Below are 25968 nucleotides of genomic sequence, written 5' to 3'. Positions count from 1 at the left end.
CAAGTGTGAAGTGAGCACCCATTTTAGAATGGTCTCTCCGACTGTAGGAATTAGGCACCATCACAAACCATGGCCTCCAGTGCCCAGCTATGTCCACGAGTGCCCTTTGAGGGAGCCTCAGGGACTGAGGGAGAGGATAAGGGAAGCCCTCCTTCAGCTAAACATGAACCTGGCGACTTCAGAAGAACTCCTTAGGTCTAAATTCCCATGTCCATTCTCAGGCTACTTCAAGCGACCCAAGCTTCCAACTTGCCACAGGTCTTGGGACACAGGGCCTACCCTTGAAAACAAGCACTTAGGAGTTTTTTTGTTTTTTTTTTTTTTAAAGATCTAAGTTCAAGCCCACTGCTGGAAAAGATACATTTCAAGGGAAGACACTCTGCTTTAATGTAGTGGCTTTCCACTGGGGCCACTGTTGGTGGAGTCTTGAGTTCTGGCAGACTATCTATGAGGGGGCTCAGAAGGAAGAGTGGTTTCTTCATGGAAAAGCAAGGACAATGATGGTGGTCCTTGGGGAGCGTTTCAGTGGTTGTGCTCTTAGAGACTGAGAGAGCCAGATCTGGGCTGTGCTTTTTGGCAGAAATGAGAAGGGCAGGAAGGAGTGACAGAAATGCCGAGAGCCTTTGTGTGGTGACTCACCCGTGCTCCCCGTCCCCCCCCCCATCCCTTCCTGTGAATCTGTATAGGTTTAGAGAGTATTAGTCAGCTTTCCTTGGGGGCACAGAGACCCTCTCAGAGGTGACTTCAAGTAATGGGGATTTATTGTAAGGATATTTCTGGAAGTTGGGAGGTTGCCGGAGCCTTGGGGTTCCGTAATCACTGAGGGCAGATTGGCTTCTAGGAGCTTGGAACAGGATTCTGGACCTCAAGCAGCTCCAAGTTATCTCCTCCTCTCTACCACAAGGTAGAATTCCTCAATCCTGAAGGTTCGTTCTCTGCTCCTTTGTCTCTGTCTCTGTGGATCCCAGATCCCGCTGCTCTGCACGACAGCAGGTGGTTTCTGCTTATTCATGTCTTCTGCTTGCTTGTGGCTTCTCTCTGTGTCTTTTAAGCTTCCAGTCACACGACCAGCTGCCTTTTCTTCTCACATTCAAACTTCTCCAGAGAATTCAATTAGACCACTGTTGCCGGGGCCCGTGTTAGTAGCCCTTTCGTGCTAGGCCACCTCCTTGGGCCACTGGCCAATAAATGGGGTGTCCGTAAATCAGATGCCTATTCCTGGTCCAATAAGCAATTTCTGGGATAACAGCCTTGTCTCCTGTGTGGAAAGAGACTGTTGGTTGAAGTGTGTGTGTGTGTGTGTGTGTGTGCGCACGCATGCACGGGTATAGTGGGGGCTGGGGGGGTGCTCAACGGGGGGAGTAACGGGTCTTTTAAGACTTGGCCTATCTGAACTTCTGTCCTGGCAATAAGAAATATGCAGCACTTGGCAGTGAGGGAGAGGGGTGCTTGGAAGAGATTCCAAAGGCCTCTGCAGAGTGTGTGTGGGAGACAGCAATGCCCATAGCACTGGTTTTCAAGTCGCATCTCCCCATCAGGCTGCAGAGAGTGGCAGGCTTGGAAGGTACTACCTCATTCTGACTCGCTCTTCCTTTTCTGTCCTGTAAATGAGGAACAAGAAAAGGTGACTGGAGAGGTTTGCAGAGCTCTTTTCTGGCTCTAGGAGGTGATGTGCAGGTTGCCCTGAGAAATGGTCCTCCTGTGGCCCTGGCTATGGACACCTCAGCTCATCTGAACTTTTTCCTTTTTATGCTAAACTTAACATTTTTAGTCTTGAAGTAGTATTTGGAGCTTAGCAAGTGCTCAAGTGTTTAATAAATGAATAAATGGATGAGAATGAAAATAGGAATTTGCGATCAGCCCTTCAAGGGAGGCCGGCTAGGAGAAGGTCGAGGTTCCCGGCTTTGGTAGAACGAAGGCCTAGCTTTGAGTCCTGGCTTTGCTACTTGCAAGCTGTGCGACAACGGGACAAGCTACTGAACTTCTTTGAGCCTCCCTTTCCTCAACTGTAAGGTTAGGATAATGCTCGCTTCAAAGTTCTTTGGGAAGTCCAAAGGACTACATACTTTCCTAGTGTGGGCTCTGACACAGGGTGCTCAAGTGTTGAGAGCTGGAAGGATCAGGGAGCTCAAGGGGCCTGGAGGACAAGAGTAGGACATCTACCTATGGACATGAGTGCACAGTTCCATTGGGAAATGAACGTCCTGCCTGTGACTTTGGAGAGGGGATCATGGAGGGAAGCCCACACCCCAGCTGCTTGTCTCATCGCCACCTCCCGGGGAGTTAGAAAGGCTGTGCCTCAGTACTCAGTACTCAGTACTCAGTACTACTCAGTACTCAAGTACCAGATCCAACAGGGTTAGGCTACAAATCCGGCAGGTGTGGGCTGTTTCCAAAAGTCATCCGATTTAGAAGCAGCAAGAAAACATCTGGATCAAATACTGGCTGATGCCACCTGTTGTGCCAAATCTATATGGGGTAAATGAAGGCTTAGTCAGAGAACAAGTCTGTGAGTCAGTTTGGGGAGAAAAGCTAAGAGCCAAGAGGCAACTAGGTCAGAGAGCGGGAAGTCCTGGCGTGGGAGGGGGAGGATGATCTGCCGGGAGGGCGACCTCTGACTGGAGGCCAGGAAACCTCCCCTTTGTGTCTTCCCCCCCATCTATCTTTAAGACATAACTCTGGAGTCCCAGTGTGGGCCAGCTCGTGGCCAGGCAGGCTCTACTGGTCTGAGTCTGTGATGGGAAGTGGGGAAGGGAGGTTCTGGGCAGGGAGAGATGCTAGGTTCCTGGAGAAGCTCCAGTGGTGACACCTTGCTGCAGGTGACTGTTGCAGGCTTATGTTCTGGTGGAGACAAGGCTGCTGTGATTGCGAATGCTTGTCACTCCTCCGTCAAAATCACCACCTTCCTCCCCACTCTCCAGAAGTGCTCCACCTCTTAATGCTGAAATGCTGGGGTCTCTTCCATCCCGACCTCTGGTCTTTGCAGTTGTCAGCCTTGTGACCTCGAGGCCTCACTACAGAGACTACAAAGACTAAGCCTTTCCATTTCCTCCCAAGACCCTAAGAAGTCCCCTCACGCCATCACTTGCTTCTCTGTGACGCATTGTGCCAACCACCCTGGTGCCCCTTCACCTCACTGTCTGCCCCTGTTAGCCTCTGGGGAGGAGCCAACTCAGTCTAGCTGGATGCCTGCTTTGCACCTGGCTGGGGTGGTGAACCGCTGCCCAAGGTCGCACCACCTCCTGCATTTAGACCAGCACTGGGTTTCCAATCAGCACTTTGTCCTCGGTGCTGCCACTTGCCTGAGGCCCTTCCTTGGACCTGGCCAGCTTTATGCATGGGTCCCACAAAAGCTGTCACAACCAACCCCCTGCCTCCTGCCGACTTTGCTTTCTTTCCTACTAACTCCTCTGTTCCCACTCCCAAATCCCAGCAGCCTCACCTTGTACTTCAAGGTCAAAGTAAAGTTCATTGTGTGGAAGGATCTTGCTCACTCTCTGGTCCCTCTGGCCCACTCTTCCATAACAATGGCAGGCAGCTCTTACTTTTGGGTAAAGCTAATACTTGCCCCCAACATTGAGTCCCATCTCTTCTGTGTTCCGCAGTGAGCTTATTCCATGGATGCTCCTTCTTTCATAGAGACACAGCCTTTTCCTCACTGCCAGTGGTCTCCCATTTGCATTTAAAAGTGCTCCTGGCTCTTTCAATAAAAATGACAAAAGTCTCTGTCAAGCAGGGCCCCCCCCCATCCACCATGAAACTATGGCCTGTCACTGCTTCTCTTTACAGTGTTCTTGAAGGTATTGTCTGCATTTACTCTCTGCATGGTGCCCCTTCTCATTCACTTCTCAACCCTCACAGTCTGGTTTCCTAGACCTAGCTTCCATGAACACTCTGTGCAACCCAGATTTCAGCTGAAATCACTGTGGACCTCTGGATCCTAAAGCCCAGGGGATACTACTTCTTAGGCCTCCCAGATCTGCTCTTTCTCCTTTGTTCACTATCTTGATAACTATCGTCTCCAACCACTCAAGGCCAAATTAACTTTTATGTGATATCCAGCTCCTACTAACCCCACTGGGTGCTTTCTCTGTTCCTCCCGCTTAACTTCTGGCAGTTCATTCTCCTTTCTACCCAGACACAGTCCATCACCAAGGTCAATCGATTCTACCTTCTTACTCGCTGTGGAGTTCATCTTCATCTCCATGGCCACAACCATACTCCGGAACCCCATTGTCTCTCACTGGGGTTTAGGAGCAGGCTCCCTGCTTGTACTTCTTGCCTTGATGTGTGGACCCCTTCCGTCCATTCTCCACACAGTTCTCAGAATGAACTTCTAAAAAATGCAAATCCGTTCATGCTCTATCCTCTGGCCTAAAATTCTCCAGGGCTTCCCCGATGCCTTCAGGATAAAGTCCAAACTCCTTAGCGGGGTGTCCAGGGCCCTTCACATCCTGTGGTAATAGAAGCATGACTAGTGTTTGGACTTCGACAGGCTCGGGACAACTCAGATAGACTCCTGTTTAAATTGTGGCAGCATTTTGGCTGTGTGACTTTGAGTAAGTTACTTAACCTCTATGAGCCTCCGCATTCTTCTATATATAATGATGGTAATATGCCTACATAAAATGAAGTAATGTATACAGTGTCTTTGTTTTTATACTTGTCTAGCAAAGTGCTTGTCTCATTGTAGGAATGCAGCACATGGAGCCTGCTATTTATTGCCCCTCTCTGCCTCTTGCCTGTCGGCTTTTCACCAGATGCCCTCTGATCCAGTGCCCCCGAGCTGCTGTCCTCGACAGAAGACACCGCACTTCCTTTTCTCCTTCTTCCCAGTTTATACTGTCTGCCGCTCTGTGCCTACCCTAGCCCCTTCCTCTCTTTGCTTGAATAACTCCTCATAATCAGTTAGGGTTCTCCTCTGGAAGTTTCACCTGAGCGCCCCAAGACTAACCGCTGGGCCTGGATGTTTCCATAGCAGTCATTTCACACTCCTGTCAAGGCCTTCATTGTCTTAAAATTCTCTTGTCAAGTGCTCTTCCCTGTGCGAGGCATCCCCTCCTGGGTAGGGATCATGTCTTACTTATCTTTATATCCCTAGAACCGGGCGGTTAGTAAACATTTGCTGAATGAACAAACTTAAGCTTGAAACTCTATCCAGGTGATATTCAAATACTTACTCTCATTATTTGCTAAGAACATGCACATTCTCGTTTATTTTTCTGTTCCTCTTGGGAGTAGGGGCCATCCGTCCTTCAGATTGTAAGCTCCCTGAGGGCAGGGTCCCTGGCAGAATGGTGCCAGTAGAATTAGCATGCAGGCGGCTCTCCTCAGGTATTGCTGACTACTTAGCCTCCGAGAGGAGGGAAATCTAATGATGAGGTAACTGGGTCTTCATCTTACTTTGTGCAAATCTCAGATCAAATTTGGTGGTCATGGAGGGTCCTGGGCTGGCTCCGAGGTACTGCAGTGGCAATGGTCACAAAAGGTGGCGTTGGGGGCTGCGAGCAGGGAAGGTTTGAGAGGGGGAGGTGAAGAGCAAAGTCCTAGAGGAAATGCATGATTTCTTATTCTGGTCAGCTGGGAGAATTGTGGACATTTGCCCCGGGGACTGTCAAGCAAGGACTGACCTTTACCACTGAACTGGTTTTAGCTTTTGTTTTAGAATCAGTTTTCAGGCAGGTGAGAGTGTCTGAATGTCACTTCCCATCACTTCATGGGTGAACCTGCCTGTTTTTAGTGAGAGGGATCCCTGGGGGTTTCTCCTGCCTGATGACCTGGGTTGATCTTGCTTGCTAGCCCTCAGCATGGTAGAGTCCTTAGGTCTATAGAACCCTAATGTCTCCTGAGTTGTTAGGAATGACTGGGGTACTCATTACTTTTGATCTCTAATAGAAGTGGAGATAGACTACAAGCCATCTGTAGACACCCCTGTCCCCCTACCCCATCTGTTGTCCTGCAAAAGCCAGGGCATTATTATTCCTTGTAGCCACACTGACTGATAGGACAAGCTTGCCTCCATGACCACCGTACCCAGTAGGGTGTCAGACTGCTGAGTCCTGGGGAAATGAAGGTGCAGACGGCTGCTGAGCTCCCCTCCCAGGACAGCCCAGTGCCCCAGGACACTCTTGTTTGTTAGGCTTACTCTCTTCCACGTCCTGTAAGTGTATGAGGTATGTGGAGGATGAGGGGCCAAAGACTGATTAATTTTGCACCTTAGATTCTTTTTAGACCCCTTTTCCATGTCAGAGCTCTTAAAGTTAGCTTTCTGATGACTTACTAAGAAATGAGGTTGGACTGGGTGCTCAGGAGATCTTTAAGAGTCAGGTATTTTGTCCACTAAGAATCTAAGCATTTTTGAGGAGGGAAGACCTCATTTGAGTAACTGGTCTTAAGACTGACTTTAATTAAAATTCCTTTATCCTCTCTCCCAATACTGTGAGTTTCTAGAGCAGAGGCCCAAACATTTTCTGGCCCTACCGGGAGGCCAGCCCCTTAAAGGGAGTTCGAAATGTATGTGAGAACTGTTTAGGTTAGGCAGACACTTCTTGCTAGGAGTCGGGGTGCTTGGGAATGACAGAGGTTGAAGCTGCTTTTCCAGAGGCTTCTAAAGAAGATAAACTCTCCTCTGTGTGGAGGGACAGAAACGTGGGCCTGCGGAGCAATGGAAAACTAAACCATCTGGTCTTCCTGAGGGTAGACCCTCTTTTTAGATACCTGATTCTCTACTTGAATTAGGTTTTGCTATTGGCAGGTTTATAAACAGTGAACCAGGGAAGTGTCTGTGAGTGGGTCTGCATTTAGAGGGAAAGTCCACAGGTGTTCAAGGCCCCTCATTAGTATACATATGTTCTCTCTCTTTCTCTCCCGTCTCTTAAGGCAGGAGTTTTGCTCAATACTGTGCAGAGAGGTCACGAAATGAGGCAGATTGAATGGGTCTCTGCAAAAACCCTTCTCAGACAGAGGCTTCCATGGCTGGGTTGATCAGAATCGTCAGTTGAGGGATGACTTCCCTGGAACATTGATGGCAATCTCTTTCTCTACTTTCTGCCTAGCAAAACGTCTGCAGCTGTTTGCAGTTCTGGGACTTGAGTATCCTATCGGGCAGGTAAATAGGGACTAGGCTTTGAGTCTGCCCATTTGGCAGGTGGTGGAGAGAGGAGGGCTTCTTGGGAGCTGGGCCCCCAAGGCTCCAGCCTTGGAAAAATCAGGCAAGATTTTTAAGGGAATCAGCACCCTGTATTGTCTTTTTTTTCCTTCAGGAATTTATATCTGTAGGGTCAGCCTAGAATGTGTTTTATTGTAAGGGAAAAATTTTTCCTTATGGTAGTGCTGGAAGTGAAGAGGAAGCTAGAAGATGAGTGGTGATGAGCACTGTGAGGCTGCAGTGGCTTATTTACAAGGCTTCCTAGTTGTTCAAAAATTATTTTAAAATACCCACGTCCTAATCTTCGAAAGACTGTGAGCCTAATAATAAAAGTTAGAGGAAGGGATCAGTTTTTCAGATGCATTCATTCATTCATTCATTCAATTAGCATGCATTAGCACCTTCCCTGTGTTTAGCACTGAGCCAGACATTGAGATGGAAATGAAACAGAAGGTCGTGACCCTGCTGTCTTGGAGCTTACAGCTGAGAAATCAAGAGGAATGGCCAGGAAATGGCTAAGCGTCTGCAGCACAGAAGGGGAAAGTGGTTTGACTTTTCTTTATTCAACTTGGTTTGGACATGGGGTGTACCATGTACTTGGATTTTCCTGCAGCAGATGTTTTTATAACTTTTGAGTTCTGAAACGTTTTATTGAATACTTTTGATGGGAGAGCTTTAAAAAGATAACCTCTTCTGCCTTTTTAAAAAAAAAAAACAATTCACGGAAAGCAATTTCATTTCTTTCTAATGGTTTGGTTCTAACTTGACCTTTTCTTGAATATCCCCCAAACTTTTCTAGTTATTGGTTCTTTCTTCCAAACCAATGGTAGTCATTTCTTGTCAAGTTCTACCTGTTCTAGCTGCTACTATACCCTAATTGTCTGTAACCATTAGAATTGAGATGGACTGGAGAAATGAGAAAGCTATTTTTGTTTGATGAGCAAGCTTAACTTCACATTCAACTTAAGGGTAATAAGTTTGCTTGGTGATTGGGGTATTGTATGGACACTGTGATAACTATTCTCCTTTTCTGAGTAGTGTTTTCCTTTCCTATAGCTGTGTTCTGCATAATCACAATTGTTGGATCTAACTTTTTTTTTTTTTTAAAGGGGAAAGCAACCGTGTGGTCTCCTGTCTTTTTTTTTTTTTTTTTAAAGATTTTATTTATTTACTAGACAGTCAGAGATCACAAGTAGACAGAGAGGCAGGCAGAGAGAGGGGAGGAAGCAGGCTCCCCACTAAGCAGAGAGCCCAACGTGGGGCTTGATCCCAAGACCCTGGTATCATGACCTGAGCTGAAGGCAGAGGCTTTAACCCACTGAGCCAGCCAGGCGCCCCGGATCTAACTTTTGGCTAAGTAGGACAAAATTATATAAGATGAGGTATCAAAGTCAGTGATACTGTCTATTGCTGTGAAAGTTTAAAGAAGAAAAAGATTCCCTCAACTCCCTTCTCCTCTTCATGTCCCCTTGTCCTCCATGCTATTTGTTATGCTCCACAAATAAGTGAAGTTGACGGAAATTGGAAGGGGAGGTGAACCATGAGAGACTATGGACTCTGAAAAATAATCTGAGGGTTTTGAAGGGGCAGGGAGTGGGAGGTTAGGGGAACCAGGTGGTGAGTGTTAGAGAGGGCACAGATTGCATGGAGCACTGGGTGCAGTGCAAAAACAATGAATACTGTTACATTGAAAAGAAATAAAAAATTAGAAAATTAAAAAAAAAAAAAAAAGAAAGAAAGAAAGATAAAGATTCCCCATGGGCTGGGTGGCCACAGGAAAGTTTTCATGGAAATGAAACTTAGTGAGACCTTGAGGACATGACAGGGCTTTAGTGAGTTGTATGGGAGTGGCTACATTGTTCAGAAAGAGTAGACTGAACTCTCCAATGGTATCAGAGAGTTTTTATGGTATAACACTTCATGAGTTTAACTGTAATGCCATGTCATCTACCCTGACACTCTGGGTGGGGATTTAGTCTACAGAATTTGGCTAAGTCCCTTCCACACTCTGTGGGAAGCCAGGGTGCATTTGCTAGCCATAAGGGCTTCCTGCATTATGAGCATGAATTGCAGTACAGAAACATGTACCCTGGCTTTCACCAAGAGGACATAAAATGAAACAGTATCACTGAAATTCTATGTGTACTTCAAAGGTAGAGGAGGAAGAAGACTGGGTTCCTCTCCTCCTTGTGCTGTCAAAGGCCCATCCTCTTCTGTAGAATCCAAAGTTTCCTAATACTTTATAAAGATTACAAAATCACACTCAACATCAGGAGCCACCAATGGGTATTAATATTAGCTCATGTGGGCATCTGTTATGAATCAAGAGTATTAAGGTCTTTTTTTTTTTTGTCTTACCAGTCCTTGGAAAATAAGGAAAGGCAAGAAAAACCATGCCACTTGGTCTTGATTAAGACCCTACTAACTGGGGTGCCTGGGTGGCTCAGTGGGTTAAAGCCTCTGCCTTTAGCTTAGGTCATGATCCTGGGGTCATGGGATCAAGTCCCATATCGGTTTCCCTGCTCAGTGGGGAGCCTGCTTCCTCCTCCCTTCTCTCTGCCTGCCTCTCTGTCTACTTGTGATCTCTCTCTCTGTCAAATAAATAAATAAAAATTTTTTAAAAATTTAAAAAAATATACCCAGTGCTAGAAAACAAGAAATAATGTCTTTGGTAGATCCAAATCTACCAAATCCTTGAAGGACAAAAAGTGGTCAAGATCTGATGAAGGAAGCTATAGCTCCAAATGCTGCCATAGGATTCCTAAAAAATTGGTTTCAGGTCTCAAAATGGCAAATATGGAGCAGAAGGAAGGCTCAGGCAGGAAGGTGATTCCCCAACACACTACATTTGACTTCCTTTGGGTAGGCAGTGAGAAATAGAGATTGCTTGGACACTTGAGTCAGAGAGTCAGAGTAGGCTCCAAGTGAAATCTTCTCCCCTGTACTCCCTACTTTACTCCCTACTGGCTCACTATACCGATAGCAGCCACCATCTCTCACTTATGTTGGGCAGGCTGAAGTAAAACCTGCCCCACAATACATCCTACTCTTTCCCTCTGTTGACCAGGTTAACATAGGTTTTATGATACAAAGATGAGCATGGGTGTAGGATTTAACAAAAATGTGTGAAAAACCAATAATGTGAAAAAGAGATACTGATTGCAGAAAAAAAAAAAAGTTCACACCCAAGGAAATGTTAGTAGTGCAAGCAGGATAATTTTCTGGAGCTTTTGAAATAAGTATTGCTATGGGTCTATTAAAAAAAAATCAGCCAAAGACCTTGGAACCTAAAAATATTCACAACAAAATTTAAAAACCAACAAATGGACAGTACCATGGACATAGCCAAAGAGTAAGTTAGTGAACTGGAAGATGAAATGGAGGAACTCTCTTGTTTCACCTAAAAGGATCATGAGATGAAAATATGGAAAGAAAAGTTGAGATTCGGAGAGCATGAATTCAGATATTTTGGTATCTGCCTAAAAAGAATGTCAGAAAGAAAATAGAAAAGAAACAATACCATAAAATTTACCAAAAGGTATAAAATAATCAATAGAAGACAAAAGTCCCAATATTCAAAGATGATGAATGAAAAAAGACTTGTAGCTGGATACATCACAATAATAAAGTTAAAGGAAATCTACTAAAAGAGAGAAAAGGAAAGAAAAAGAAAAAGAAAAAAAACTTGAAAAGGGGGAAAATGAGAGTGACAACAGACTTCTCATGGGCAATGCTAGATGCAAAAAGGCAGTGGAATTGTATGCACATAACTGTGGGGTTGGGTGGGGAAGATATTGTACTGGAACTGTATACCCAGCAAACTATCATTTAAGTGTATATATGAAAAAGAGTCATTTTGGACATTACAGATCAGTTTACCATTCACTAGTTCCCTCTATAAAGATTACTAGAGGTCATAAAAATGAAAGAAGTGGGAAGGAAGTCAAGGACCTACTTTGTGCTAAATGCACATACTTCTGTCATAGAGGAAGGCAGTTTCAATTAGTTCACATCTGGTTGAGGGAAAGTGAATGTATCTGTCCTCTCCATAGGACAATTAGTCAGATAGAAGCAACTGCCCAGACAGAAAGTATGAGCTGAGCTACCTGTGTTGGTTCACTGTATTAAACAGTGGAATGGGCAGGACATGCTGGCAGTCTCCTCTCAATCCTGATCCAAGCCCTCGGTTTTATCTCTGGAGCCTAAAGAGGCATGGCTGGAGGTTGCCATTATGTATATTCTTTCTCTTAATTCTCAAATCCATCCCATTAGTATTCACAGGGGATGAGGTTGGGGAAGCTATCTCTCTCCCTATACTGATGGTCTGGATTGCAGTAAACCCACCTGTGTGACTTTTCCTGATTAGAAGCACTATAATGGCAGTCTTAAATTGCTCAGAACATCAGGCATATGCCCAGCTGAGCAGAGGGAACATGGCCTGGGCCTCTGGGAACTCTGCCCAGTGGCCTATCAATTTGGGACACTGCCAGTTCTCCTGGATTGAGGGGGAAGACCAGTAAGGAAGAGGCCCTGGCAGTCTTGGGAAGAAGAGAAAAAAATTACTGTAGGAGGCTGTACCCGAAGTCCGGGGGAATTCACAAAGTGCTACTTTGGGAAACCTCCTGGTGGGTATGAAAGGGGCGTATGGGGCTGCCCAACAGGTCAGCAGAATCTGGGCCAAGACACAACAGATTCTGGCTGGGAAGTGGTCTGGGTCTGGATGTTCTCCACAGAGGAAGGTTTGGAAGATTTTAAAAAATTCATATGTTATTAAAGTAATTTCCCCCCCTCAAATTTCTGTCCTCTGTATAATTGTGCTTGAAAAAACCAAGTGGGGCTCATGTTCTCCTCAAGAGTTTGTGCTTCCCTGTCCGCTTCTCCTATTCGAGGTTGGGCCTGGTCTTAACCCTCCCTCCACCTACATGGGTCTTTGTCTGGTGATTCTCCCTGACTCTCCAGATTAGAGGGAGGCTGGGAACCAACCACACTCAAACACTTGACTTCAGAAGAGTTATAAGAACTTGGCTAATATTTTTTAGTCCTTTTATAATAATCATAGGTTGTATAACTTAGTAGGGGACACTTGGAAGCCAGATGTCCTGCCCCCTGGCTCTAGGCAGGATAGAATTGAAGTTTATTTTCCTCAGATAACACCCTTCTGTGCTTTAAAACAACAACAACAACAATAACAAAAAACAAACAAACAAACAAAAAAACAAACCCGGAAAAAAAAAAACAAACCCCAAAAAAACCTCCAAAGAAGCAGCTACTGCAGCATCTCTTGGGAAGGCTTTCCTGTGTTTAACTTGTTGTCAGGCAAGAAAGGTTGAGACACTTTTCTGAAGACTCACTGGGGAAATGGCCAGCCTGAGAGTTCGTCCCACCCCCTGCCCCCCGAAAGAACTTTGAGTGCACATGAACTCATGCCATATTTGCCTAGGAATAAAAAGACCTCTTGATTCTTGGACCTGCTGTGGGGAGTTTTTATCTGTTATAGGTTTATGTCAGGTTAGACCCTCAGATGTTTTTATCCATGCTTCAGGCACTATATGCCACTTAAATGCAACAGTACAGGACTACAGCAAACTATGACAGCAGGGGCAGAGGGTAAGAACTGTGATGGGATGGTGATGGAGGAACAGGCAGCTGCTTAGGCTGCCTTGCAAAGAGATACCCAGGAGTACCAGTTGACAGATGCATTTCACCAGCCTGGCCATAGCATGTGCCTGGGTAACCCTAGCTGACATGTTTCTCTGTAAACTTCCAGCTAGACAGATCTTTTCTGCAATTCTAGCATAGACACAGTATTTCATTTTATTTTTTTGCAAATTTTAAAAAAAATTTTAATTTTTTTTTTTAGTGTTCCAAAATTCATTGTTTATGCACCACACCCGGTGCTCCATGCCCTCCTTAATACCAGCCACCAGGCTCACCCCATTCCCAACCCCCACTCCCAAAATCTCCAGTTTGTTTTTCAGAGTCCACAGTTTCTCATGGTTTTTCTTCCCCTCTGATTTCCCCATCGCACTTCTCCTCTCTGTCTTCCAATGTCTTCCGTGTTATTCCTTATGCTCCACAAATAAGTGAAACCATAGGATAATTGACTCTCTCTGCTTGGCTTATTTCACTAAGCAGACAAAGTATTTTAAAACAGATGATTCCTATCAGGAGACCATGAGCATTTGAGCTCTTCAAGGTGACATTTAAAGCCTGCCTTTTTTTTTTTCTTTCCCATAAACAAAAATTGCATTTTTCTTTACCTATCTACGAAAATAGGTAGGTTTGGGTATTCTTAAGGCCAATGTACCTGAGACTTTGGAGCACAAACTTTTCTAATATTTTTTCCTGGGGACAGCATCTCTTCTCTGAACTCCAGCCACCGGGTTCACCAAATAGGATGAAAGAATTGAAAGTGACCCATGAATTCAGCTGGTCCAAACTCCTCACATTACAGAGAAAGAGAGAAAAAACAGAACTACAAAGGGCTGTGAGGGCAGAAACGAGCCTTAGTCACCCCCTCCTTTTACTCAGAGGTCTCTGTCTTGACACATCTCCACCCCAGGGTCCTCAGTAACTTGTGACAGAAGTGGAGCTAGAATTTGAGTCTCCCTATTCAAGTTCAGTGCTTTATCCCCCCCAAGGAGCTAGTTCCATGCTTTCTCTGTAGCCTGTAGGCCCAGGCCAGAACTCACTGGCAGGAAGAAGAATGAAATAAGTGTAATGATTCTATAGAGGGCATGGTGACCTTCCACAAATCATGTTCCCACCAGTCTGTCACTGATGCTTGACCTTCCACCATTAGAGATTCATTCTTTTGTAACTTGGAGGTGAGGTAGACTTCCAGAGTCTCCTCTTGAAATATAAATACCTCTGGGAAGGCCACAAACAGTTGATAGCTAAGAAACTGCCAGGCCTGTTTCTTCAAGAGCATTAATAACCAACAGTGTGGGGGTATGGAGGGGAAGCGGAGGCAGAGAGATTTCAGAATTCACTGAACTAGGAGGACAAAGTTGGGATGGATGTGAGAATGGGTCCACCCTTTTGTAGGCGCCATGAATGCTATTTACCTATCCAATTAAATATGTAAGAACATGGCCCAGACACGTTGGTGAAAAATTCCCTTCTCAAGGCATGAACAGATGTTTGGAATCCCAAAGGGAAAGACTGTGCTGCCCACACCCTTCTGCCATCAGAGGGTGTCCAGGTTAGGGCTTTCTGTGTAATGGGCATTGAGAGATCCCCACTTCTACTTCAAGGCTTCCTTTGCATGAGCAGACCTGCATGGATACTTTTGTTTATGGCTGAAGAAAAGAGGAGTTTGTACTACTATTCTGCGGGTAGAAGACAGGGGATGAAGAAACTGAACAAGAGAGGGGATGGTGTGTCATTCGGCTACCCTGACACTGGCCTTTGTGCCCTTGTAGAACAATGGAAGGGTTCAGCCCAGAAGCAGAGGGGCTGTTTCTCCAAGAGGCTTGAGGAGACACAAAATGCAAAGAGTGGGTTTGGGGGCTCAGCAAATCTACTCCTGCATTTCATGACATCCGGAAGTTGCTTGGTATGCTGGAAGATAACAGTCCTGGTGCAGCTGTCAGCATCCTCATGAGGGATGTTGCCGACATGGGCAACGGCAAGTCTCCTAAAAGCCCCCTCAAAGTCAGTGGATATGCGCTAAGGGAAGCCAGAAATGCAGAAGAAAGAGGAGGAAGAGACTCAATGTGAGTACATATGATGTGGTCCTACAGAGTCTCCTAGAAACCCTTGGGAGGCTCTTTGTAAAGGGAGAGGGTGGTATGGGATTCTCTGTAACAAGAGGGCCTAAGAAGAAGAAGTTTGGGTGATTTTTATTTAGTGTGACACAGGCTGGAGTGGCCTGGTTATACTGGAGTTCTTACTACGTCATTTGAACCCTCCCTGGCATGCCAATAGACAAAAACAAACTCTGATCCCAGGGCCAGGGAAAGGAGACCTTGGTTCTGATTAGAGACAAGTCCAGTAGCTCACTGGTCTAATCTCCCTCTTTCTTAACCCACCCAAATTTAGGTCATGATTCTATAGGACTGGAAAGTTTATTCGAAACTCAGTCTGGGAAAGAGCAGTAAGAAGAAGAGTGTAAGAGCCTCCATCATCCAAACGCTGGAAGGAAGGAAAAGCTCAATCTGGCCTTAAAAGTCGAGATAAAATGAAGCACAGGAAAGAAAAGATTTGTTCAGAGCCTCCCAGCAGGAAACCACTACCCAAAACTTCCAGGGTCCGGTTTATGGGACAGGAGGAAAACATACAGATTTTTAAAAGATTTTAAAAAGAGAAGGAAGGAAGGAAGGAAAGAAAGAGAGAAAGAGAGAAAAGGCTATCTTTGCAGGCTGGAAAAGAGCCAGGGCATACATGCAAAGTTGTTCTGGTATCATTCTCTCCCTTCTTCCTCCACCATCCACCTGCTCAAGTGCCGGGTCTTTCCTTCCTTCCTGTGATTAATCTCACATTTGTTCAGCATGCATTAACTAGGTTCTGATGTAGTTGTATGGCAGATTTGGCTACTGAATAAGTGGAGTTTTCCAGAAGTTGAATAAAAAATCAACATCCTCCATACCTGCGACTGTGGTATGCAACCCGGAATGACACCACGCGGAGCACTTACTAAGTGGATGTGACAGGAAGAACCGCAGCAAGAATACAGGTTGATAGGTGCCATTTCGATGGAGTGACCTGTCTAGAGTCATTGTTAGGCTGACAGATACTCTGGCCTCTGGGAGTGGGGTATACTTCTTATACTTGGGCCTGTGCTGGAGAGTAACATAACAGCAGGTGAAGTCTTGCTGAGTCAAGTCGGTCACATCCGGCCACATGCTGTATACCATCACACCCCTTTACTGAGATCTATGGTGAGCCTCATTCTGGGTCAGTCACTTTATAACAACCCTGAAGTAGGTTTTATCAGGCCCACCTTTTATTTTTATTTATTTATTTTTTGCAGATGGGAAATTAAGGACTCCAAGAAGTGAAGCCATGTGCCCAAAGTCAGAGTTAAAATGTAAGAATGTGGACTGAAAACCAGGTCTGTGAGGCTCTGAGGTCTGGGCTCCTTCCCCTGGTGGAGTCAGAAAGATATGGGCTCTGAGCAGTCTTCAACCCCTTACCAGGTTTGTGACTTGAGCACAGGTCTTTAACCTTTCCAAGCTGTCCCTTCTTGTTCTATAAAACAGGGGCAAAGATGCAGCTAACTTCCGGGGGCTGTGTGAGGACTCGGTGTGGATAGTTTGCAGAATGCACTTAGCACAGTGCCTGGTCTGGAGTGGGCACTTGGCCCAAAGTCACTATTCTGAGGTCACCAGGCTCCTTCTCCCTTCTGTGAGGCATAAGAGACTAAGAGACAGCTCTTAGCTGTCTTCTTTGCAAGCAGTGTTTTCAACCCAGGAGAGGAAAGCTCTTCCCTCTGGGAAGCCATAGCTGCATTTGAATTAAAAGTATACCTGGATGATCCAAGAAGTGGAAGCCACTTTTCCCTTGCCATGTGATTTTTAAAACATCACCTAACCTGTATGTTGTTTTTCCTGTGGAATAACTTGAATAATCCATGACTCAGACAGGTGTGTTAGGATGATTATTTTTGTTCTCCCGCAGGTAAATTAACCATAGAGTAGACTTGTCCTGGTAAGAAGAAGACTGTGGCTGCTTCTCCAGCAACTCAGCTCATGCTTTCTGGACCATCATCTGTGACCACTACTGTGTACTGTGAGACAGAACGTTAATTGGAATATGTTTCGGAGCCAGGAATCATTAGACAGGTAGAAATTCTATTTGAGTGTCCCTGGATACATAAAATCAGTCAAAGAGAAGTGACTTTTGGATAATCTGGTGATTTGCCACATTCAGGCATCGATATGGACCACTGAGACTTGATGGGGTTGTGCTGACTACAACCTGAGAGCCTGTGTTGCCAAGAAATTCACTGGTACAGGCACCTGGGTGGCTCAGTCGCTTAAGCACCGACCTTCAGCTCAGGTCATGATCTCGGGGTCCTGGGATCGGCTGGAGTCCAGGCTCTACTCAGTGGAGAGTCTGCTTCTCCCTCTCCTCTGTCCCTCCCCGCTGTTTATGTGCTCTCTCTTGCTCACTCTCTCTCTCAACTAAATAAATAAAGATCTAAAAAAATAAAATCACTGGTTCTCCCACTGAGCTCTATCCCCTGAGAAGTGTTGGAGAAATCAAGTGATGACCACTTATAATGACTGTTTGGCTACAGTCTTTGAGGCTGCTAGCATTAGGAAGTGCTGTTAAGAAAAAAAGAGTGGGGGGGATTCCTTTTGACCTCTAGAAAGCCCTAATGATAGCCCAGTGCTGGAAGGAACATTGTAAGGAACATTATCTACAAGTCTCTTTTGTAAATCTCTGACCAGAGAGGAATGTAACTTTCCACTCAATCACTCTTATGAGTGGGAGGGAGAGGCTCATCTACTACTCCTCAGCCTTTGTTTTGGCCATCAGAGTTGAATTTTGGTTCCAGATGCATGTGACCAGTCTTGGTTGTGATGGGTGTGATTAGAATCATAGTTTACACCATGCATAAAATGACAAAGCAGAAAAGGGAGGTAGAGCTTGTCTCCTGCAATCCTCCTCTTTTTAAGAAATGGGCTCAAGAGGTAAAGTGACTTTCTCAAAGCCACCCCCCCCCCATTTAATGCTGGAGCTGGGACTAGGGCACAAGTCTGGTGACCCCTGCAGCAACACTCTTTCTTCACATGGTGCTGTGTCTTATCTGATGTAGGTAGATACATGGTATTGCATGATGAGATGCTGGGAAGGAAACTGACTTTTATTAGAACGCTGTTTCCTAGGAACCACGTTAGGTGTTTCATCTACACTGGCTCATTTTATTGTCACACACTTCTGCCAGGGCGAGATCACCATTAAGCCATTTTCCCACAGATGGAGAGAGGTTAACCTACTGGGCTGTAAGACCACAAAGCTCTTTCCTCTGGGAAGAGAAGAAAGTGATAAGGGTGGTGAAATAGTCCAGAAAGGACACAGATGGAATCTTGCACAGTTTTGTTTAGCTACCTCCACATATTGTGCATTTTCAGGTGGGATTATCCCTGAGACACCAGACAATAGCCCTGTCCTAGGGCAGACCGTAATATGTCATGCCTCAAGTGACATCAGTATATAATGTATCTGGGACAGGGACAAGGCTGAAAAATTTTTACCCATGAAAGTTGCAGAGGCACACAGGAACTTTAGAATCTTGAGAGAGAATGTGTCCCCAGCTTTACTTGCAGGGAGAGGCTACTATGTTTCTGGTCCAGACCCTAACGCCTCCAGGATCTCTCTGTCCATAACAACAGATAAACATTTTTGCAGGGCCTATCTGACTATAAACCAATGATTATAGCTATATCTAACCTATTAGAACCAATCTATATGACCCTTGATAGGACCTAAATCCATTACCAACTTTTCCTGGGAGAAGAGGTATCATCAGGATAGGTATAGTCCTTTCATCTTCTAGTCCAGAATGCCTAGCACAGTGCTTGGATCCTAGTACTTAATATAAGGGCTAATGGAAGCAAATGTGTATTGAGCTACCGGACTGGATAAATGAAATCACTTTCTAGTTAGCCTTGGAAGATTCAGGAGGGACTTTCCAGAAAAAGGTGAGCCTTTATGAAAGTTGTGAAAAAAGAGGAAAGAAGTGGAGTATACAACTTCTGCCAAGAGGAAAAAGCCAATTTCTATTGTGATAGCATTTTAGAAGGACTATTTAAGTACCTTTATGTTTCTGCTACTATCCCTCTTCCAGGGCCCTTCTCTGAAGAAGGTTCTGTTCCATCATAGGTCACCGAGAAAACCTAGATGTCTTTTTGAGTCCTCCTCACCCTGAAAGAAAGGCAGGTAACAATGGTATTCAGTTTTTTTAGGGGTATAGAACACCAACGATTAAGCTATTAGTGTAAACCTACTGAGAAAATGCCTCTCAAGTATTGTGAGAATAAATAATCAAACCAAACGCTTTCATATCCAGCACAAAACAACAATGAATTGATTTATTCAGACACGATCAGAGCAAGAAAGAAATAACATTCTGGTTTTAATGGCCAAAGGAAAGGGAAAAGAAACCCAAACTCTGCAGGTGCTGGTGATACTCTGGCAAGTTATCCTTTGGGATGTAATTTAAGAAATAACTGGCCCTTGCATTAGGGAGAAATAGGACTGCAGAGGCTTTTGTGCAGGAGAACTGCCCAGGTGTGGGGCTGCATGGAGGCTCAGCCAGGTAGCTAGCTGGCTGCTGCAGCCTTGGCGTGGCTCCCATCTGGCCCAGAAGACACTAAGAACACTGCTGGGTGAGCTGCCATGAGGTGGTGATGGATCACGTCTGTGGCCTGATTCCTGAGGAGCCATGAATTCACTGCAGCGTGCCGTGGCCATATGTGAGCCCAGGCCACACGTGAGGGTCTCCTAGGAGGAGGAAGGAGAAGCCACATGACATAGCTTCTACATCTTTGATTGTAGCAATCATATTTGAATGAGCCAGAGTCCGGGCTTTCCCAGACAGCATGGTCTGCAAGTTAAGAGACACTGTATCCTGATGGCAGGGCTGTGGGATTTGGGGAAGCAATGAGGGGTTGACTGGCTCCTGAAGTTGAGCAACTACATGGTCTTCACCTCCTGGAGGGCTCAGAAATGAAAGGAGACAATTCTGGAGCCACCACATGGGATGGATGGAAACTTCGAGGCCTTGTTCAATCTTCTAGGGTTTGCAGTTCTCCTGCAACAGCTATGCCAAATGATTACTCTGACTGAACCTTTCTAGTGGCAGGAAATTCACTCTCTGGGGCATCTCACAAAACTAGATAACTTTTTCAATTAATAGTCCTTCCCAAGAGTCCCATTCCAACCTTTGTCTGCTGGTTCAACCATCAGCACATTTTCACTCTCAAGAACTTTGTGGCTGTCAAGGTGTGTGAGAGGTGTGTGAGAGATGGACCTTTCCATACTGGGAGGGTTTCTATAGTTTTTGGGGGGGTCCTTTCTCTAATTTAGGGGCCTTCTTTTTCTGTGGGTCCTTTCATCTTTTCCACGTATACTTATCCAAACTGTCCTCAACCATGACCTCACATTAGAATCAATTAGAAAATTAGAAGAAAAAAAAAATCTTAATGCCAGACCTCACCAAAGCATCCTGTCTGGGGTTTGAACCAAAGCACTGGTATTTTTAATGTTCCCCAGATGATTTCACTGTGTTAAGTTTGAGAACCACTTATTCTATTCACAGAATCTGGTTAACCTCTTTAAAAGGTCATGCTGCAGAATAAAACATCCCAGATTTGAGGCCTGCCTCTCTCATTCGGGCAGCTCTTTGTGTTGTTGCGTTCTCATGTGTTCTTTGGGGATAACCGCAGTCCTGTCTGAAAAGAGTTGTCAAAAGAACTGCCCGAGGACAAGCTAAGTCTAGAGGGTCTCTGGCATGTAATACGTGTTTTATAAAGTCTGACTCAGGGCCTAGGACAGGGCCTACCCAATGTTAACGCAACATTTGTGGTCTTACTACAAGCCAAGCCTTAGCCTATACAATTCATGTGTACTGGTTAACGCACTTTGTCGCCTCGAAGACATAAGCAAAATGTGTCTTCAGGACATTTTACCTGGCAGGGCATATTGCTCCAGATTATCTATTTAATGTACCTCTCAGTGAAAAACCTGTATCTCTTGTCATCCCATATATCTTCTTGCCTCCCACCAAAATCCCTCCTAAAGCTCTTCTATGAAAATTCTATACACTTTCAAAACTAATTTCCCAGCTCCTCAATGGTCAGTCAACCTTTTCTTGTCCATTGTCAAGCCCACTGTTTGTTAATGAGCTAGGCATATAACAGATGCCCAGTAAATTCTTTGTGGAATGATGAAATTGATCTTGGAATAACTATGCTAATATTTTTAGGCAAAAGAGAGGGAGGAAGACTGAACTCCCGTGAATGGTGAGGTAGTGGGGGATGCCTACTTATGTTCTAGGCACTTTTCATGCATCATTAATTTTCACAACTGTAGGAGATGAATGTTCAGGTAATCTTTTGCTGTGTAACAAAGCACGCCAGGACTGAGTCTCTTAAGGTAACAATTCTTTAGTTTGTGAACTTGTAATTAGGTGGGAGCACAACAGGGCGAGCTCCCTGCTCCCAAGACAGCTCAACAGAGGACAGCAGTATCCACTTTCTTTCTTTCTTTCTTTCTTTTTAAAGATTTTATTTATTTGATAGAGATCACAAGTAGATGCAGAGGCAGGCGGTGGTGGGGGGGGAAGCAGGCTCCCCGCCCAGCAGAGAGCCCGATGTGGGGCTCGATCCCAGGACCCTGGGATCATGACCTGAGCCGAAGGCAGAGGCTTTAAGCCACTGAGCCACCCAGGTGCCCCTAGTATCCACTTTCAAGACCGCTCCCTCCAGCCATTATGGAACAACCTTGGTAGCCTAGGGTCCTCACTTGCAACCCCAGGTTGGCTCTGGGTTGGATGGATTAGAATAGGAAACTCTTGCCAGGAGAATGCAGCTCTCTATCTCAGCCTCTCTACTCCCCATTCTAAGGGGAGCTGTGTCTGTGCTTGGGGAGAAGCCAAGCCAAGCAAAAGATTTCAACAGAGAACGGAGGAAACACACCCACTGAGGTTCTCATAGCAACACAATCACGCACAGGCAGCAGCCTATTTCGGTGGGAGCTTGTCTCAGCTCCCCTCCTCCCTGGTTAGTCACAGAATGGATGCACTGCACAGGCAGAAACAGTGTGGGGTGGGGTGGGGGGAGAGTCCAGAAGCTGGGGAGCTGCTCTCAGATGTTCCCTCAGCTGACCAAAGGAACATGGACAAATGTCATCCTTTCTCTGATCGCCAGGTCATTATAAAATGAGAGGACGAAACGCCGTGAGGACCTTTCCTTTCTGATTTTCATTGATTGTATGAATACCGAGGCTCTCTTGGTAGGGGATGAGATTTCTCAATCTTTTGTTTCTGAGATCAAAAGTTGCAAAAATGCTAAGAGAAATTTGGGTTCAAGAGGGTAAAAGTCATTCTTCAGATTCATCACATTCATCCCCCTGTAACTTTCTGCATGTTGGCAGGATGTGAACGGGAAGGAGGATGACCACATGTTGCAAAAGATTCTGCTCATTCACCCCAATGCTAGTCAAGGTCTGTGGTCTGAGAAAGGAAAAGGTTAAGGAGTTAGGCTCATTCTTTCATTTATATTCACTTCTTCTACCACACACACACACACACACACACACACCCCACACTCCCAGGAGCCCATTAACTCAAGCCTATTGCCCATTGTCTCGTCACTCTTTTCCCTCTCCACTCCCACTTCTCTCCCTCCTCCACTTATTGCAATGAATCCTTTCTTTCCCCTAGCATCAGGTGATGGAGGCATCTTTAGATTCTGGCCCATTTCTTCAATGGACTCTGAGGTTAGTTGAGGACAACCAGGCTCACATTTCCTGGCTGTCAAAGGTGATGATAAAAACAAATAGGGCATGCATGCGGGACTGATCTCCCTATGTAAGTACAGGGTTGAAGTGAAGAGAGCCAGGGGGCTCAGGAGCATCTTTCAGGTTCCTGTCCTTGACTTGTGGGTTGAAAGCTTGAAAGTGCAGCTGTCTTTGAAGAGGTCCAGCCTGACTGGCCTGTTGCAAAGGGAGAGACAGAGTGCCTCCCCCTTGTTCTATTTCCCACCCGCCTGACAGATGGCCAGTAAGACAGAGAAAAAGAAGCTCTCAAAGTGAAGACAAGAATGCATTGTATAAAAATTCACACCCCCTGCTGCCGCCCAAACTCCCTTAAAAAAGGATCAAGAGAATCCTAATGGGTATGTGACATCCTCCCTCTCTCCCATAAAAGGGACTTCAAAATCTGGTGACGATGGGGGAGGGGTGAAGAGGGGAAAAAAATGTGTGGGCAGGGGGCTGCTAGGGAAGACTGAGGTAGGGGGAACAGGACTGCAGGCGCATCCATTTGACTTTCTCCTACCGTCTTTCCCAAACCATCTCTGACTGAACCTCTGGCCCAACCTCTCAGCCTGACAGAGGCTTGGAGCCTTGAGTGCCTGGACAGGGTCAGTGGGAGAAAAGGAGAGATGATCACACACTTAGTCCTAGAGTTGAAGGAGTTAAAGACCCTTCCTCACCCAGACACCCACCCCTTCGCTCCCGAAACCATAATTTGCCAAGGAAGGAATCAAGAACTGACGGAGGAGCTGGGGAGTTGGGGGTGGGGTGGGGTGGGGGCGAGGTAACTATGGCCCAATCTTGCCCAGAGCTGGTCCTCGGTGGGAGGACGAACACCCGGGTCTAAGAACCTGCAAGAGCCCAGCTCCAGCGCCTGCTTTCTCCGAGCCTCCCGCGTGCCCCTGCAGCGTCCGCACGGCCCTTGCCCTCGCTCAAGTTGTCCACAGCGCCCGGGAGTGGAGGCGGCCAAGAGACCCCTGGAGCCGGGAGGGGGAGGCGGCGGGCCGGGGGCGCTGGGGGCCCTCCGTCTGCGCCCAGCCGCCGCCCGCTCTACCGAACCTCCTACCCCGCCCCCACTCACCCGGCTCAGCCCCTAGGAGAGACGCGCAGGAAGCGTGTTGCTTCGCCCAGCCGATCTGCAGAAGTTGAGAGGAGTTGGTGGCTGCCTCCGGCCGGCCGGACTTTGAGATCAGCCGGGAGAGGAGACGCCGCCGCTGCCGCGGAGCCTTCGGGACTGCCTCCCTCCAGCTTAGCCCGCAGCGCGGGTGGAGAGGGGCGGGGAGGGGGTCGGGTGCGCGAGAAGAACTTGAAACTGTGTGAAGGAATCCGAAGCAGATGAGAAGGGAGGAAAATAAAACAAAGTGGAGACTGCAGAAAAGACTCAACCGTAGTTGATTGTATAGGCTGACGCTCCAGCAGAGGGGCTGGGTTGGTTTTTTTTTTTTTCCTCCCATTCTCTCTCTCTCTTTCTCTCTCTCTCTTTTAAAGCTACACCAGCTCTCTCTTTCTCTACTATCTCTGTATCACCAAACCCTTGCTGGCTCTTATGGGCATGAAACACTCCTCCCGCTGCCTGCTCCTAAGGAGGAAAATGGCGGAGAACGCTGCCGAGAACACCGAGGTAAGGAGGCGAGAGGGCCGGGGCTCTCGGCGACCCCGTCAGCCCACCCCGGACCACCGCGCCGCCGCCGCTGTCGCTGCCGCCTCTGCCGCCGCTGCCGCCGCCGCCGCCGCTGCTCTGCACCTAGTGCCAAACTTTCCCCGGCTCCATCCCGCTTGCTTCTGCCGGCCGTGTGTGTGTGTGTGTGTGTGTGTGTGTGTGTGTGTGTGTGTGTGTTGGGGGAAAGACTGTGCATGTCTCAGGTCCCCTCCCTCTTGAAAATGCAAAAGAGTCGCTCTCACCCCATCTTCCTCTCCTGCCACCCGCTGCTCGCTTCTCTTTCCCCAAGTCCCAAACCCTGGGCAGCAGGGCTCCCTTTGCCCTCTCCTCTGGGCTGCATTAGGGGTCCAGGGTCCCGGCTTTGTGCAAAGCTGGGATGGGTGATCCTGGGGCCACGTTTGCTCCCTGCAGTGCCTTGACAACATCTCCAGCAGCTGCCTCAGCTTTACCCTTCAAGCTCGTGTCAGTCCCCAGTTCTCGGTCCCCGCAGCACCGCGGGAGAGCTCCGGGCCGTTGGGGGGTGGTGGGGGGCAAACCGCGCCGGTGGTGGGACCTGGGCACCACCAATAGACCCTCCCGCCCAGATTCGGGCCCGGGAGAGGTCTGCAGTCCTCGAACGTTTGAGCCGCCTCGCGGGCGCTAAACCCGGGTGGGGAGCACTGGCCGCTGCCACCTTCAGAACCAGGGACAGCGCCCGCTCCTGCCGCAGCCGAGCCCGCGCTGGGTGGGGGCTCCGCGCCGCAGGCTGCAGCGACAAATCGGTCTGCAGCCTCTGGTCCCGCAGCAGCTTTGGAAGAGGTCGCTCTGGCTCCGCAAATTGCGTTCTTGCCCCCCTTTCTCTGCTCTCGAGTTGGCCGAGAGCCTCTAAGAGCCCTGCTGGGTTTTGCGTCCCGAGACTGGAGGCTGTGTTGCCTAGCCTCGCACTGACCCTGCTGTCGATACAACTGGACTAGTCCGTCGGCTCTAGGCACCTGTAGTCACGAAGGGGATCAGCGTGGGCAGCCCCCTTACCTTCCTGGAGAAACGGTGCGCCGAGGTGGGGGCGGAGTGGGGTATGTGTGTGAAGATCATCCCTTACTCGGTGGCAGGAAAAAGACAGAGAGCAAACTCCCGGGCTCTATTAATAGCCGGGTGTCTGGTGGGGCTGCCGTACATTTCACATATGGTTACCCATATGCAGCGTGGGGCGGGGATGGAGGTGTGGCGCGGGGATTGTCCCTCTGTCTTGCTGGAATGCAAAAAGGTGCAGAGACCCTTCCGATCTTCTTCAGTAAGGTCTTAACTGCAGCTAACCCTTACCCCCACAGCATTGGCAACAAAGCTTTTGCAATCCCTATTCTCTGAGAGGCCAGAAGCAGCATGCATCTGGCAATTGTTGATTTCGAAAAACAAACACGCTGTGGGGCTTGAAAACAGTAGGGCATTCAGTAGCTAACGCTGTCTCCTTGAGTTAGGGCAAAGCCAGCATGCCTACCGTCCCCTGGACACTTCCTCTTCCCAGCCAGCAAAGACGCCTAGCGTCACAGCAGAGAGTTAGCCTTACCAATCCCCTTGCACTCCTCCCTCTGATCACCCACCCCTGGAAGAGATTGCTAAAAATAGCTCAGAGTCAAGGCTGCACTTCTGTAAAGTGTTGGACCAGTGGGCACGTAACAGTCCCTGCAGCCAGGTGGCT

The 25968-nt window shown here is 47.2% G+C and overlaps 1 protein-coding gene and 1 long non-coding RNA gene across 3 annotated transcripts in view; one reads left to right on the top strand and one right to left on the bottom strand.

The window, feature by feature from the left end:
* Positions 1-1524: 1524 nt before the first annotated feature.
* LOC122891792 lies at positions 1525-23761 on the bottom strand. Its single transcript, XR_006381326.1, has 3 exons — positions 23715-23761; positions 18914-19021; positions 1525-1601 (listed from the first exon to the last, which is right to left on the bottom strand). It is a non-coding gene; the product is annotated as an uncharacterized LOC122891792 (long non-coding RNA).
* A 1-nt stretch (position 23762) lies between these two features.
* The window catches only part of PRMT8 (protein arginine methyltransferase 8), a 101034-nt gene continuing 98828 nt past the window's right edge, over positions 23763-25968 (top strand). Inside the window, exon 1 of one of the 2 annotated variants that reach the window (XM_044227731.1) lies at positions 23763-24254. In XM_044227731.1, coding sequence (XP_044083666.1) covers positions 24180-24254 — 75 coding nt within the window. In that variant the 5' untranslated portion in view covers positions 23763-24179. The remainder of the gene's footprint in view (positions 24255-25968) is intronic. The other variant, XM_044227730.1, reaches the window with a different exon arrangement.

This window comes from Neovison vison, chromosome 12 (genome assembly GCF_020171115.1).
Source record: "Neovison vison isolate M4711 chromosome 12, ASM_NN_V1, whole genome shotgun sequence".
In the NCBI taxonomy this organism is placed as follows: Eukaryota; Metazoa; Chordata; class Mammalia; order Carnivora; family Mustelidae; genus Neogale; species Neogale vison.
Note: the sequence above shows the minus strand (reverse complement) of the source record. Positions and strands in the feature narration are given on the sequence as shown.